At 38.4% G+C, this 17,832-nt stretch overlaps 2 protein-coding genes across 2 annotated transcripts in view; both read left to right on the top strand.

The window, feature by feature from the left end:
• The window catches only part of LOC139984985 (uncharacterized), a 99,226-nt gene that overhangs the window by 69,021 nt on the left and 12,373 nt on the right, over positions 1-17,832 (top strand). The gene's annotated exons all lie outside the window — the stretch shown is intronic.
• Positions 1,341-16,527, top strand: LOC139984430 (uncharacterized). The gene is made up of 5 exons (XM_071998341.1): positions 1,341-2,104; positions 3,768-5,829; positions 12,152-12,192; positions 12,642-12,779; positions 13,487-16,527. Exons 1-5 carry the CDS (start codon positions 2,041-2,043, stop codon positions 15,151-15,153), a joined length of 3,972 nt encoding a protein of 1,323 aa, XP_071854442.1. The 5' UTR covers positions 1,341-2,040; the 3' UTR covers positions 15,154-16,527.

The following is a 17,832-nucleotide window of genomic DNA, read 5'->3' as shown; positions in this document are numbered from 1 at the left end:
TATGGGCTGGGGTTTTCCCCGATATTTGCATGTAATGAGTATTGTTTTACCTCCAAATTATTTCCCCAAACTGTTTGCTTCCTGCTCCCTCCCCTCCATCTCACCTCTCCATACAGTTTGGGAATTACCATAGGCGTACAGGACCATTTCAGTTTTGGGGGGGGGGGCAGAAACTTTTGTGCCCGAAATTTCCCGTGACACTATCTAAGCGGAGCGCCACCATCGGCTGGCGCGTATAGCGTGCAAGAATTTTCTTGGCAAAATATGCCTCTCGGAAATGGCACTTCTGAGGCCTTGCAAGTTGCATTTAAACATTCTTTATTTTAGAATCTCACGTTTAGAAATTTACTTCCCCAAAAATTTGGTAAATTAGAAGAAGAATAAATGGTTACGTCACTTTGAAGGGGAAAACTAGGAAAGTATATTTTTTTTAAGCTCCTATTAAGTTACGGTATTTATAATTTTAACACAGTACTCAGCTACCCCCAGAAAACATACATTCTTCATCGCCACGTAGGCGGGAAAATGTCGTTGTGTCGGGTGAGACTGCATTTGTCTCACAAAATAAGTATAAAAAATAACAAAGAATATGATAAACCTGTATTTTTAGGCTTGTAGGCAACCCCCCCCCCCCCCCACCATGGAAAAAAGAATATGTGTCTTATATACACTCATGTCGGGGATGTCCAGGTATACAGTTGCCTAGTTAAAAAATGTTTACTGCGGGTTTTTTTTTTTAACTTCAGAGACCGCTAATCTCCATGCATGCTTGTCACCACGATTGTGAGCGGCGTTCCCTGTTAATAATTTTGGGCGATAGTGCAAAAGCGTGGTAGCCCAGATGAGCTGCGCTTACGGTGGTGTTACACGGAAATATTCGGGCATCATGATGCTAAATAAAGAAAATCATTAGGCCTATATTAATATTAATGTCACAAAACAAATAACACAGAACGCTCTCCGCGGAAAAAGATTCGGGCAAGCTACTTCATATTCATATATTTTTTTTCTCCTCTAAGGCTGCTCGAATTTTTCAGGACTTTTGCCCGAATTTCTTGTCCTCTGGAAATTTGGAGGGGCAGTCTGCCCCCCCCCCCCGCCTCGTACGCCTATGGAAATAACATGCATACGCACATGACATCACCATTGCAAAGAATACTTTTGCCTTCGGCAAGAAATGAGCAAGTCGGCAATCCATGATGTTGCAGATCTCATCTCCAAGACGAAAGTGGGTTACAAATGATTGCATCTGATTACCATCTTGTTAATAAGCTGGAACCCAGTTTTAATGTGAAGTTTAATTTAAAGTTCAGTAGAAAAGGATATTTTCCCAACCATTAGCCTACTGTGGTTTTACACAAGGCTTGAAATTTGGGCCAATTTCACCTCTGACGTACATTGTCCTTTCAATCTTACCCTCAACATCCAAAATGGAATATTCTAGTATTTGTCTTATCAGGCTCTACATTCTGCGTGGCTTAATGGGTGTGAAGACTCGCGCAAAAAGAAACGTCTAATGCCGGTAATATGACCTAGTTTTGACTGAGATGTAACAGAAGTGTTAGATACCACCATCCCAGGAAATACGCACACAGCTTGCTACTTTCTGTAATTAGTCACTATTGTACAGTCAGTATATACAGCTGCGGTCAACGTCCACAGCACAGTGTACAAATGATACAGCGATGGAAATCTCAGGTCCAGCTAAAGAAAACAAGGTATCACGTTTCATTACTGGATTGGGGCGAGTCTTTAATGGCTTTTACCTTCATTGACAGGCATAACATATTTCAACATCAAATTTTAGGTTTTTCGACCTTTGACCTCTGATGATAACCCTCTGATGTCATCAATAACGCAGGCCTAAGTTTAGGCTTTTAACACTTAGACAAGTTAAAAGTTAAATATTCCACTAAGCAAGGAACCTTGGACTCTTGTTACATATTACCAAGCTTGGAAAAAGGAAATCACAAGGAGTAACGGATCAACCGCAAAACATTCAGAAGATCATCAACCGAGTCTTAATCCACGGGAAACAAAATGTTTCAGATCTCCGTAAAGGTGGAACCAGGGTCACCGTTGCACGATAGCACTGTTAACACAGGTAACGGTTCCGCGAATAGTCTAGTTACAGTATATTGTATCAAAGATACCAAACACTGCAGTGCAAGTACCATAAAGCGCTAAATAATGAAGTGCTTAAAGGAAAAACTCTCGAACAAAGTCAAAGCCTGGAGTGTATAAAAATATTTACTGTAAAATATAAACAAAGCACCTGAAGGTCATAGTTATAATAAATCAAGAGTTATCTTTTCTTAAAATTTTCATTGAAAAGAAGGCCTACCTGTACTGTAGGCTACACTAAACCAAGCACACTGAAGCTTTGCCTAGGGTTAGCTGAAGTAACAGTTACACTGTAGGATGACTGTAACATTGAGCATACAGTATGCGTTGCCAGACTCAGGATTACTTCATATCCATTTCAAATGGAACATCCTTGCTTGGCCACTGATGTCATTCCTCATCACTAAGGTAGCTCTTAGTACTGCTTTTTTTTTGGCAAACAGTTCAAAGTCCGTATTGACTATTATGCAGACTTTTGGGATTAAAAGAAGATTTTCAAAACTATCATGGTAGTTCATGGCAACAAACAAACTCCATCTCCGTAGGCATTATTGCACAGTTGTCACACGATCTACTTCTTCCCTGTTTACTCTTACTTTTCCCTTGCCTGTTATTCCACTGCTGTGAATATCAGATCAAAATCAAAAGGCTGTGGTCCTGCCATTGAACCTTCTTTGATTTCTTCGTTTTTGTTGAGAAATTCTAATGAAATTGTTGTATACTTTACTGTGCTTTAGTACAGCTGTGTTATGTAAGGGCAGTCCTTAGTGCATGCTTATATATATTAACATTCACCAGACGTTCCTGTTTTCCAGGGAATGCAGTCACTGGATTCCATGTAACGTCTCCAGATGAATAATGTTCACAGAAATGATCCCACAGTTAAAATACTTTCCTGGGAATACACTTGAATTTTTAAACTGGCTATGAATTATTCAGTGGTTTCAGACAAAGCTCCAATGTTTGACACTCCTGGATCGCAGGCCTGGTTTCTCAGATCACTTAATAATTTCAAGGGCAGTAATTTTATATGGAAAACAATTCTTAGAATTTGTTAATACTGTATATATACTGTAGCACTTACTGTACCCTCCAAGTTTTCTTTTGACATCGATTGGCTCTGCATATCTTCGGCAAAATTCCTAAAATGTTCTACATTCGAGCATTTGACCATCATCTTGGAAACAGAGTACCACAAAAGGCCCTCAAAACTCCACTTTACATGTACAAGTACAGTATAGTGTTACCCTTGATATGGATGTGGAAGAGGGATGGGATATATCCAAAAGAGAGCTAGATTTTGCTCAGTTGTCCAGAGGAATTGTATTCACGAGGATCTCTGTCAATATAAGCTAAAGATGTTGGTTGGATTTGTGTTCCATTTTTTAGGATTCTCTGTTGACAATGTGAAACTAATTTTTAAGAGAAAAATGTTTCACTCTGCTACTTGAAAAGCCTATATCAATAACCTTGCTGACAATTTCACATCAATGCAAGAACTTTCCTCATCTCTTAAAAATAGCAAGGTTGAGAGCAAGTCTTATCCATAGTCCTAAATGAAATATTCTCATTGATGAAAAGTAGAAAATAACAGTTGGTTTCTGTTGTCATAATTTCACCTCGTGTTTTGCTTCAATTCTCAGTATTTCAGGGACTTTCTTCTGGACACATTGTTCACTCACATCACCAAGAACATCAACAGGATGTTAAGAAGGAAGAAAAGGAGTCCGTGGAACCAGTCGATAGCTACTCATGTCATGTTTTATTCAGCCTGGAGGATGAGGCCAGTAATGAAGAAACATCCTCTGGCAATACTAAACAAATAATAGGGAATCCAAAACAGACAGAGATTTGTACACTTCATAGAGGAGAGAATCCTGACAACAGTATTGGTAGCAACAAGCTGTTTACTCACACTGGAAGTGTGGAAAAACATGAAAAAACATATGCAGGAGAGAAGCCTTATCAGTGCAACTACTGTGACAAAAAATTTGCCCATGCTTCTAGATTGAAGAGGCATGTAAGAACACATACAGGAGAGAAGCCTTATCATTGCAACTACTGTGACAAAAAGTTTGCTGAATCTGCACAAATGAGGATACATGAAAGAACACATACAGGAGAGAAGCCTTATCAGTGTAACTACTGTGACAAAAAGTTTACCCAAACCTCTAGTTTAAAGAGCCATGAAATAAGACACACAAGTGAGAAGCCTTATCAGTGTAACTACTGTGACAAAAAGTTTGCCCAAGCCTTTAGTTTGAAGAGGCATGTAAGAACACACACAGGAGAGAAGCCATATCAGTGTAACTACTGCGACAGAAAGTTTACTGAACCTGCAGCAATGAGGACACATGAAAGATCACATACAGGAGAGAAGCCTTATCAGTGCAAATACTGTGACAACAAGTTTGCTGAATCTAGACAAATGAGGACACATGAAAGAACACACACAGGAGAGAAGCCTTATCAGTGTAACTACTGTGAAAAAAAATTTGCCAATTTTTCTAATTTAAAGGTTCATGAAAGAAAACATACAGGAAAGAAGCCTTATCAGTGTAACTACTGTGACAAAAAGTTTGCCAAAGCCTCTAGTTTGAAGGTACATGAAAGAACACATACAGGAGAGAAACCTTATCAGTGTAGTTACTGTAATAAAATGTTTGCTGATTCTGGAAAATTAAAGATACATGAAAGAACGCACACAGGAGAGAAGCCATATCAGTGTAGCTACTGCGACAGAAAGTTTACTGACTCTGCACCAATGAGGACACATGAAAGATCACATACAGGAGAGAAGCCCTATCAGTGCAAATACTGTGACAACAAGTTTGCTGAATCTAGACAAATGAGGACACATGAAAGAACACACACAGGAGAGAAGCCTTATCAGTGCAACTACTGTAAGACAATGTTTGCTTATTCTGGACAGTTGAAGATACATGAAAGAACACACACAGGAGAGAAGCCTTATCAGTGTAAATACTGTGACAAAAAGTTTCCTGAATCTGGAGAAATGAGGAAACATGAAAGAACACATACAGGAGAGAAGCCTTTCCAGTGCAACTTCTGTGACAAAAAGTTTGCCCAAGCCTCTTGTGTGAAGAAGCATGTAAGAACACATACAGGAGAGAAACCTTTTCAGTGTAACTTCTGTGACAAAAAGTTTGCTGTGTCTGGACAAATGAGGACACATGAAAGAACACACACAGGAGAGAAGCCTTATCAGTGTAACTATTGTAAGAAAATGTTTGTTACTTCTGACCAAATGAGGAGACATGAAAGAACACACACAGGAGAGAAGCCTTATCAGTGTAACTATTGTGAGATAATGTTTGCTAATTCTGGACAAATGAGGAGACATGAAAAAACACACACAGGAGAGAAGCCTTATCAGTGTAACTATTGTAAGAAAATGTTTGCTACTTCTGACCAAATGAGGAGACATGAAAGAACACACACAGGAGAGAAGCCTTATCAGTGTAACTATTGTGAGATAATGTTTGCTGATTCTGGACAAATGAGAAGACATGAAAAGACACATACAGGAGAGAAGCCATATCAGTGTAACTATTGTAAGGCAAAGTTTGCTGAATCTGATAGTTTGAGAACACATGAAATAATACATACAGGAACTGGCCTTGCCTCTGTAAATACTATAATAGAATGTGTGACAAAAAGGTTTCCAAGCTGCTATTTTGAAGAGCCATAAAAGATTGCACACGGGGGAAAAGCCTCATCAAAGTTAACTTCTATGAGAAAATGTTTGATTAAATTCTGGTAATTTGAGGATTCACAAAAGTACACATGTATAGGATCAAATTAGCCTATCACTGTGAATATAATGGCCAGTATATATTTTTTTATCTGGAGCTCTGAGGTAGCATGGGAAGAACCCTTAAAGTTTATATGACAATATCTTCCTAATAATTCTAATAGGCATAAGATAACATGAAAATAGCTGCCACTTACAGAAAATATCCATCAAAGATTGACAATTTTACAACTTCTGCTTACTTCAAGTTTTATATATGAATGAACTTTTATAACTATTGATGCCCATTGATGATGTAAAGGGAGTAACTGCCTAATTATGTTACTTTTGTTTCTTTGTTTTTATAACCTCTGTTTTAGGGACACTGAACACAGGTTTGCGACCTAAGGTGATTTTGTTTTTGAAAAACTGTATTGTCTTTTAAGTTCTTTGAAAAGAGGAACATCACATTATATAAATGATATATGTGGGCATGTACTAAGGGGATAACTAATTAATGGTTAAAATAAGAAATTTGATGAAGGTAACACTCTATGTCATAGTTAGCATATATTTAATGGGTTTCCCAGATTTATCAAAACTTCAAACTGTATATATTAGAAAAAAAGGGCTTTTCAAAACAACTCAACATTATCTCACACACAACAAATGAACTGCATATGAGGCCAATTGGCTCGGTGTCCATAGACCTTGAAGGTGGATATTGTTGCAAATGGTTTACTCAATCTGCAAATTGGGGGCAACATTGAAGATAACATTGAGGAGAAAAGCCTCATGAATGAACTAATTGTAACAAATGGTTTACTCTCAGATTAGTTAGCGCCCATGGACATAATCAGCGTCCATGGCCTAGTTGGTTAGGGTGTCCGCGTACAAAGTGGGAGGCCGGGTTCGAATCCCGGTAGAGGCTGGAAGTTTTTTCACTGTTCTGGATTTTCCTCCTCATTACGTTTTCATTTATATATATATTCATTTGCCTTTGTTGTTTACCTCCATTTCATTAACATATATAATATATATATATATATATATATATATATATATATATATATATATATATATATATATACATATATATATATATACATATATATACATATATATAGATACATATAGATACATATATATATACATATATATACATATATATATACATATATATATATATACATATATATATATATATATATATATATATATATATATATATATATAGATATATTTGACCTCTAAATCTTGCATTAATTAGTACTTAAACCTCCCAACATGAAACTCTTGAGGGGAACAATAAACTACCCCTCAATCATTTAGTTTTATTCTCGTAGTTGTTCACTTATAGTTTACTTATTGTATGTTTATGTTTGTATTCACTATTGTTTTATGTTTACTGTCGACGGGAAATAATTTCCGTTTTCTGTTTTTCTGAAATGGACAATAAATTTTCTATCTATCTATCGTCAGTCGTAACAGTTTTATCGGACAACAACCCGGCGGAGTGTATAGCCTAGTGGTTAACGCCGGCGTCTCCCAGTCATGAGATCCCCGGTTCGATTTCCCGCCGACAGCAATGTGTGTCGTCTGGCAAGGGTGTTGTTCAATAACAACTTCCCGACATGGACGTTAAATGGATGTGTGCCGAGAGATTGGCTTCGGTCAAGCTTGCGAGTCTACAAGCCTCCATGGCTTCTTTCGCGAGTTCCTGCTTGCGGGAAGATCACATATACATATACAACCCATCCATTAATGGGGGTTCAGGCACCACCTTCATCACTCTAGGTAAATTTAGAACCCCCCCCCCTCCCAATATGGGCTGGGTTCTTCCCCTAAATTTGCATGTAATGAGTGTTGTTTTACCTCCAAATGATTTCCCCAAACTGTTTGCTTCCTGCTCCCTCCCCTCCATCTCACCTCTCCAGAAAGTTTGGAATTACATACATACGCACATGACATCACCATTGCAAAGAATACTTTTGCCTTCGGCAAGAAATGAGCAATTCGGCAATCCATGATGTTGCAGATATGATATTCTCCATGACAGAAGTGATTGTTGGGTATATAACTTCTGAATGCATCTGGTTGTCATCTTTGTTAATAGGCTGGAATCCAATGTTTAATGTATAGTTTAGTTTTAAGTTGAGTAGAAAATGATATTACCTAAAATGACCATCACTGTTGTTTTACACAAGGCATGAAATTTGGGCCAATTTCACCTTTGACGTACATTGTCCTTTAATCTAACCCTCAACATCCAAAATGGAATATTCTAGTATTTGTCTCATCATTCTCCTTTATCATCGATGTTTAATGGCTTATTGGTTTCGATGATAATTGTAACCTTTGCATTCGTGAAGGCGTACTGTATGTGTGTATGTATGTGTGAGTGTGTTTGTGAAGCATATTGTTTATGGTGGAGGTCAAAGGTCATTTAGGGTCACCAGGGGTTAAGTTGTGAAAACCTTGTATTAAACACGATATCTAAATTAAGAAGAGAAGGTCGGACCAACTTTATACTTAGTGTGTAGAAATACCACTTTAATTAGAAGAAGCCTATTGTTTTTTTTTGGGGGGGGGGGGTCAAAGGTCATTTGGTGTCACCAGAGGTCAAATTGTGAATACCTTGTAAACACGATATCTCAAGATGGGAAGCATGGGCAGACCTTATATTAAGTGTGTAGTAGTACCACATTAAGAACAAACTGTCTATTGTTGTTGGTAGAGTTCAAAGGTCATTTGGGGTCACAAGGTGTCAAACTGTGAAAATCTCGAAAATCTCGTAAACACGATATATCAAGAAGGCAATCATTGGCAGACCTCATATTTGATATGTAGAAGTACAATGTGTAAAGGAAGCCTATTGTTTTTGGTGGAGGGAAAAGGTCATTTTGGGTCACCAGGGGTCAAATTGTTATAACCTTGTAATCACCTTATCTCAATACTGGAAGCTTGGGCCAACCTCTAATTTAGTGTGTAGAAGTACCACATTGAGTTAAAGAAGCCTAGTATTTTTGGTGGAGGTCAAATGTCATTTGGGGTCATCAGAGGTCAAATCGTGAAACCCTTGTAAACATGCATGTACACCCACACTATACATCACGTCAGATTCATGAAGAAAACTGCTCATGTTACATCATCGAAACAACAATGCATATTTGCATTCTGGTTCTTACATGTTGATATGCAGAAAATGGTTCAACACCAATTTTTAGGTTTTTGACCTCTGATGTCATCAATCACACAAGCTCAAGTTAATCCGAATTACGGTTTAGCAGTTCATGACACTATTAAGCTAATTTTAGGCCAATTTGACCTTTGACCTACATAATTGCCCTTAACCCTTAACAACCACATAATCAGGGGCGTAGCGAGCGGGGGGTGTGGAGGTGTCACACCCCCCCCCCAATAATTTGGTCGCTGTCGGCAAATTTTGGGTCTGTCGGCAAAAGGAGAAAAGGTGAAGAGAGCGGAAGGGGAAGAAAGAAGGAAAGCTGAATAGAGAAAAGGAGAACGGGAGCTTCTTCCGTGCCAAATTTGACTTAAAATATGCACCAGATTGCATCTAAGGACGTTTCAAAACTAAAAATTTTCCAAAGGGGAGGGGTAGACCCCCTACCCTTAGACCCCTCCCCCATTTCAGTCACCACTTCCAGATCCGTCGGCAAATCAAATTTGACTTAAAATATGCACCAGATTGCATCTAAGGACGTTTCAAAACTAAAAAATTTCCAAAGGGGAGGGGGACACCCCTCCCCTTAGACCCCTCCCCCATTTCAGTCATCACTTCCAGATCCGTCGGCAAATCAAATTTGACTTAAAATATGCACCAGATTGCATCTAAGGACGTTTCAAAACTAAAAATGTTCCAAAGGGGAGGGGGCACCCACTCGCCTTAGACCCCTCCCCCATTTCAGTCATCACTTCCAGATCCGTCGGCAAATCAAATTCTCCACACCCCCCCCCCCAACAAAAAAACCTTCGCTACGCCCCTGCACATAATCACTATTTTAATCTTTGATCCTTTATTCTTTACATATTCTGTGGTTTAATAACTTGTTGCAATTAACACACTAACTATAGCAGATACTGGCTAAACCAAAGTTTTGGAGGTATCTGACGTAGGATATCACACAGGTACGAGTTTTCATGGTAAGACACCCTGTCACAACTTCCGTGGGATAATACAAAGTGGCACCCTCTAGCGCCCCCTCTGTTGCGACCCCGGGTTTTTCCTTTGGCCTTCAAAGCCGATAAAAATAAAATTTTAGATAGATTCAGGGAAGTAAACTCAACGGACCAAAAGACTACTGAGAGGTTTCTGAAAGTTAACAAAATCGATATATTTACAATGATACGATCTCTACTGATTTGTACAAGGATTATTGGTACTAGAAATTTGGAATATTACAGACAGATTTTACAATATTATACGGCCGTTAAATTTTTAAAAGATTACTTAACTTATCTTACGCGGCGCGTGCCGGCTCTCGGTTCCTTTCGTAGCTGTTCTGACCTCCTTGCGTCACCAACAACGATGTCGGGATTCTCCCTCGTAGGCTGGTATCCCGTGACTTGGTCAGGAGCAAAACCGTTCCCCGCTGGTCCAATTCGACTCAACGTTTGTATCCCAAGGATGGCTTCCTCCTGGGTGAACTCCGAAAAACTCTGCCGAAGTCACGCCTGTCCCGGTTAAACGCACCAATCTTATAAACAAACAGTCCACCGGTTCCTCCGTCCGTCCCCTCGATTAATCTTTTATCTCAGATGAATTTCTTTATACAATAGATCGGAAAATTCTGAACTAAACTCTAAATCACCGAAAATATCTCTTCTTATATAGCCGAGGTTAAATCTCCCGAAAGTTCTTTTCCAGGAATCCTGACGGAAAAACATCGAGAATCATCCATGTCTAAAAGATACGACTGATAGTTCAACGTTCATTGGTCGACGATATCCGGTCACCTGCTAAAAATTACTTCCCGTATGTTCTGGAAATTTGTACTCGCTAATACCGAATAGCGCCATCATTTCTCGTAGCTTCCAGAAAAAAACGCACAATTGCAAGTTGTCAGTCACGACGAGTGACCTACTTATCACCCTGACCAGCATATACTGAATACACGTACAATGAATAAAGTCGTTCGTGACACACCCTCCCACCAAGTTTGAACTTGATAGGACTTTTGGATGAGGCAGAGGTTGCGATACCCCTTTTCGCGCAATTTAGGCTACTTTGAGTGTTGACCTTTTACCCCGACCCTAAATCTGTCCTATTTATATTCGTCTCGTTAGTCTCTACATATCGCATGGTCTAATGATTTTCCTATATGTTGGCAAGCAGAAACTGACTGAAAACCAACGTTTAGGTTTCTTGACCTAGGATCTTTGATCTAAGATGTCATTAGCACGTATATATATATTTATAAGGCATTTATATAGCGCCATAACTAAAACGATATGGCGCTTAATTTACAAGGAAAAAATAAAACAAAAAAATGAACAAAAATAGCAACAAGACTGAAAAAGAGGATTCCTTAAAGGCCTCATTAAAGAGAACTGTCTTCAGACCTTTTGTGAAAGAGAGAAATGTGGATTGATTAGCAACCGAAGACGGCAAGTCGTTCCACAGCATATGGCCCCAGTTACAGAAAATACACGTTTGCCAAACTGTTTTGTGCGGGTGGCGGGAACGATTAAAGAAGTAGCAGATATGCTTCTTACGCGGTATGACGAAACACGCCTAGTGAGCATCTTACACAAATAATCGGGGGCCTATTTATTAATGCATTTATAAATCAAACAAAGAACTGTAATGCATTGCTCAATGGGGAGCCAATGTAAAGTGAAAAGACAGTCCCTGGCACTGTCATATTTTCTTCTGCACAGAATCAATTTCTCAGCTTGGTTTTGTATAGCTAGACTGTAAGGACCCGAAGCAGGGTAGAGGCAGGTAAACCGATCGGTTAAGTATTACAATAGTCAAGATGAGATATTACGAGAACCACAGATTTACAGCTTTCACAATCAAGGAACTTACGAATTTTTCTGATTTTTGGTAAGGTTGCCACTAGCAATCCTGTATTTCTCAGAAATATGTTTTTTTTTCAGAGACAAGTTATAGTGTCAATAGCTTAACAGAGTCAACAACGTCAACATTAGTATCGTGCACCAAAGTAGAACTTGTCTCAGTATTGTTGTTATAGAACTATGAATGAAACAAAATGACCTCCGTTTTGTTGTCATTCATCTGTATTTTAGATGGTACGAGTTTACTAGATGGTCCATCGCCTACCCACCAAGTTTGAACTCGATCAGTCTTACGGTATAGGAGTTCGCAATACTATTTTTGCTCCTTCATACACTTCCTCACATTTCTGATGTGGTGTGACGTACCATATCCCATCGTTCTATACATGTAGGGAGGTGAGATAATAAGGTGTGCTCCTGGCTGTAGCACCTCTTATTTATGGTAGTATCACCTCCTGTTTAGGGAAGTAGAGAATCCAGTTTAGTAGCAAGGCCACCTTTTGTTCTTTTTGGCGTTCCATAGACTGATGCTTTTCGGAACTAGCGGCGTATAGCCTAAACCATAGAAGTGGGATATTTTGTTTCTATGGCGAGCTTATGCATAAATAACACGATTTGTGAAATCGACCATGGAAAAACAGTTTTTACCTCCATGGTAAACTGTAGTTCTGTGCCATGTTTGGGTGTTACGCGATCTTTAAATGTCATCAATGATAAAAAGGAAATTCTCAAGACAAACGGATCAACAGCAGAAGATCGCCAACCGAGCACAGATCCACAGGAAACAAAATGTTTCACATTTCCGTGAAGTCGGAACCAGCGTCACCTGTGCAAGATACCTCTCTTAATAATATAACTGGTAACGGTTCCGCGAAAAGTCTTGTATTGTGTTTTTTTAAAGCTTTTAATCCCCCCCCCCCCCCCAGTTTTTCACATTTGTTTGGCATTTGGAATCTTACTCCCTAAAATAACCAAAATTACCTCAGTGTGATACCACTACTGTCTGGGAGCTGAGATTCGAGGCTCAGACAGGGCATAGCGACCAGCATAAGTCAATAGATGTATACTTACAGTAGGCTTACACTACAGTTAGCTTATCGACGAATGTGTCAATTTAGGGGAACGAAAGAACTTGACAAGGCAGACATTCTGTGGTCAATTTCTTCTCAGTTGTACGTTTCGTAAGCCCAGAGCAATACATTTTTTTAGATCATTACATTTCTGAGGAACTACATGAGAAGGGTGCATACAGTTGAGTGATTTAGATCTTTCATTCATAGACATCGGTGATGAAATCCTTAAGTGTGTCAATTATGAGCCCACCATGCTACTAAGTAGGCCCAGAAACTGTGAAGTAAAACAAAGTAAACATATGACCATGTGGATAATTTCACATTGACCAGAACGAGGTCCTAATCACTTACAACTACAGTAGCAAGGTTGAGAGCAAATCTTACACCATCTGTAGTCCTAAATAAAATATTCTAATTTAAGAAAAGTGGAATCACTAAAACAGTTGTCATTCCATTGTTATTATTTCACCTTATGTTTTGCTTCATTTTTCAGTATCGCAGGGACTGCCCTCTGGACACATTGCTCACTCACATCACCAAGGACATCAACAGGATGTTAAGAAGGGAGAAAATGAGTCTTTGGAACCAGTTGATAGCTACTCATGTCATCTGTTATTCAGCCTGGAGGATGAGGCAAATGATGGAGAAGAATTCTCTGGCTATACTAAACAAATGATAGGAAAACCAAATCAGACAGACATTTTTACACTTCATACAGAAGAGAAACCTGACAACAGTCTAAATGGCAACAAGCTGTTTACTCACACTGGAAGTTTGAAAAAACATGAAAAAACACATGCAGGAGAGAGGTCCTATCAGTGCAACTACTGTGACAAAAAGTTTGCTGAATCTGGACAAAGGAGGAGACATGAAAGAAGACATACTGGAGAGAAGCCTTATCAGTGTAACTACTGCGATAAAAAGTTTGCCCAAGCTTCGAGTTTGAAGAGCCATGAGAGAACACATACAGGAGAGAAACCTTATCAGTGTAACTACTGTCACAAAAAATTTGCCCAAGCTACTAGTTTGAAGTGCCATGAAAGAACTCATACAGGAGAGAAGCCTCATCAGTGTAGTTACTGTAAGAGAATGTTTGCTGAATCTGGACAGATGAGGGTACATGAAAGAACACACACAGGAGAGAAGCCTTATCAGTGTAACTACTGTAAGAAAATGTTTGCTGAATCTGGACAAATGAGGAGGCATGAGAGAAGACACACAGGAGAGAAGCCTTATCAGTGTAGCTATTGTGAGGAAAAGTTTGCTCAATCTGGTAGTTTGAGGAAACATGAAATAATACATACAGGAGAGTCGCCTTTTCAGTGTACCTACTGTAAGAGAATGTTTCCTGATTGTACACAATTGAGAATACATGAAAGAGCACACACAGGAGAAAAGCCTTTTCAGTGTGGGTACTGTGACAAAAAGTTTAGCCAAGCTGCTAGTTTGAAGAGCCATGAAAGAACACATACAGGAGAGAAGCCTTACCAATGTGAGTACTGTGACAAAAAGTTTGCCCAATCTGCTGGTTTGAATATACATAAAAGATCACACACAGGAGAAAAGCCTTATCAGTGTGTTTTGTGTGATAAAATGTTTGCAGTAGAAGAAAACTTGAAGGGACATGAGCGAACACACACAGGGGAGAAGCCTTATCAGTGTAGCTACTGTGAGAAAATGTTTGCACTGTCTCAAAATCTGAGGACACATGAAAGAACACATACAGGAGAGAAGCCTTATCACTGTAAATACTGTAAGAAAATGTTTGCTCGATCTGGACAATTGAGAATACATGAAAGAACACACACAGGAGAGAAACCGTATCAGTGTGGGTTCTGTGACAAGATGTTTACAGAAGCTGCTAATTTGAAGAAACATGAAAGAACACATACAGGAGAGAAGCCTTATCAGTGTGGCTACTGTAAGACATTGTTTGCTTATTCTGGACAGTTGAAGATACATGAAAGAACACATACAGGAGAGAAGCCTTATCAGTGTAACTACTGTGACAAAAAGTTTACCCGTGCTGCTTGTTTGAAGAACCATGAAAGAACACATACAGGAGAGAAGCCTTATCAGTGCAACTACTGTAAGAAAACGTTTGCTGTATCTAGAAATATGAAGAGACATGAAAGAACACACACAGGAAAAACCCCTTGACGGTGAGACAGAATTTGCTGGATTTGGAGAAATTTGAAAATACACAAAAGAACACATATCAATTTGAATACTGTGGCCATTGTTTTTCTTTAACTTGAGCTCTGAGGAAGCATGCAAGAACACATAGCCTGACATAGGGAAGAACCCTTAAAGGTCTATGGTCCTAATTACTCTACTGTATTACGTAGGCATTAGATAGCATAAAAACAGCTGCAACTCCCATAAAATATCCATCAAAAATTGACCATTTTGCAGCTTCTTCTTAATTCTAGTTTCATATATGAATAAACATTAGCTAATTATGCACATTGATGAGGTGAAGGGAGTGACTGCCTAATTATGTTATTTCTTTGTTTTTATAAACATTGTTTAGGGATACTGAACAGAGGTTTGTGGCCTAAGGTGATTTGTTTTTGTTAAATATTTTATTGGCTTCTTTGAAAAGAGGAACATCACATTATTTAAGGGATATATGTGGGCATGTACTTAGGATATAATTTATTAAGGGCTTGAACAAGAACGTTTGATGAGGGCAGCACTCTATCTACATCATAGTTTATGAGGGCTACTGGGGGCACCTGAATTTTGTATCCATGGGGAAATTGCTATCAGACCCCCATGGGTCAAGATACTGTAAGTGCCTCCTGAGAAACTGCTTACATAAATGTCAAAAATACCCCCCACTCTTATCATCCATATGGATGCCCTTGCCTAAAAATTTCCGATAAGATGCATTTAGACAATATGGTATCCTGTATATTAGACATAACAACATTGCTTAATTAATGCTAGCTCATAAAGTTAGGTTAGATGATAAATTAAACAATTTTATAACATTTATAAGCTAGTTAAACCTAATTGGAACAGGCCCCTTCAAACTAGAAATCCTAAAAAGATGTTGAACAAAAGTTAGAGCAACTTAAAAGTGAAATGTCTATAGTTATGTGTATGGATAGTCAATATTCATTATTACTGTATGATTCAAGTGTTTACTGCTAAGAACATTTGTTGTTGGGTGTTATAAAGTTTTACTGCCATGTTTAATAATTACTTTTTGTAGAGCAGTAATTGCCAACTTCACAAGGAATGGATCTGTGGCATCAACACAAATTGTGGCTAAAGAAAAGTGTGATGGACAGCATATGTGAGGGGTGGGGTAATGGCAAGTATATAGAAGGTACTTTCATCCCCCTCCTAAAAAAAAAAAAATCTTGTGGAAATTGGGGAGGGGGGGGGGACAGTCATGTGAGGGATTATTTCATCTCCTGTAGCAAAACCACTGGTTAAGGGAATACTTTCCTTCTCTTTTATTGTTTATGTTTGTTTTGATACCATGTTCAATGTTTTATTTCAATAAATAGTATTTGTAATAAATGAGTTTTTGTATGTTTTTAATTAATCTGTACGTCCATAACCACAGTGAAATGGACATGGGACCTACTTAGAAGCATGATATAAATTTATTCATTTTTGTGTTTGGAAGCTTAGAATCCTGTTAATAGGCACAAGTACTTGATATGGTTTCAAGACCTCAAACTTCACAGAGTTTCTGAAACGTATAAAAAATATAATGAAAAGTCAGTTTCTCTGTGTACGTCCATAACCAGCTATGTTTAGATGGTTACTTGGCAACAATAAAAGTCAGGCAGCTGGTATTTATCATGATTATAGTACTAGGTAAGGTACATGACTTGACCATATAAAAAGTAAGTAATACTCTTGGCTGGGATTACCTGACTTGGTTAAACTATTCGAAGTGTACATCTATAACTTAAACTATAGAACTGACTGGGTGATCTCAGAGCCAGAAGTCACAGGTCATTTGAGGACAACAGAGATCAAATTTACTGTCGAATGTTTTCAAAGAAAATATGGCAAGGAATCTGTAAGCCAACTGGCTTTCAGAAGTTCCTTTTGTCACTCGATGTCAATCTCATTCGTGTTTGTGGTACGCCTACAGTATGTACAGTGGGAAGCCTTTAAGTGACATACTTCCCCCAAGAGTCAATGTGGAAATACATTACATGGAGTATTTACAGGAATACACACTTAAAAGGCATTGTTGGTGGTTTTCAACATCCTCTAATCCGTTCAAATTTGTTACATTCAATATATTTACACTTTTACCTTTCAATTGTTGTATGGAACATTGGATTATTTACTATTGGGACTCGGTATAACTTGATCAAACCTAACACTTTTGGACAAGGAATATGCTCTTTTCGCAAAAATTTCAAAGCGCTCGCGTGACTGCATGTACTACATGTATGTGCGGAGTCGGTTGAGCAAAACTTTCGGTCAAGCTATTTACTCCAGCACTAACACAACGCCGATACGACCCTCTGTCAATATTATGTCAATGTTAATATCAAAATGCCAACGAATTGTGAAGTAGGAGATTGCAAAACACTTTTGAAAACCGAAATTTAAGTTTCTTTTCATTTCCCAGTCATCAAACACCAAATGTTAATATCGTGAAGATCAGTAAAATAATAATAATAATAATAATAATAATAATAATAATAATAATAATAATAATAAATAAGTTCTTAATATAGCGCCAAATACCAAAAGGCCTCTAGGCGCTTTACAAAACCTAAAAAAAGAGAAAAAAAAGTATGCTACTAGAAGATTTTGTTTTTGTGGATGGGGTGTGAGGGAGGAGGGGAGGTGTGTGTG

This window comes from Apostichopus japonicus, chromosome 17 (assembly GCF_037975245.1).
Source record: "Apostichopus japonicus isolate 1M-3 chromosome 17, ASM3797524v1, whole genome shotgun sequence".
Classification (NCBI taxonomy): Eukaryota; Metazoa; Echinodermata; class Holothuroidea; order Aspidochirotida; family Stichopodidae; genus Apostichopus; species Apostichopus japonicus.
The sequence above is the reverse complement of the archived record's forward strand: the minus strand, read 5'-3'. Positions and strand labels throughout refer to the sequence as shown.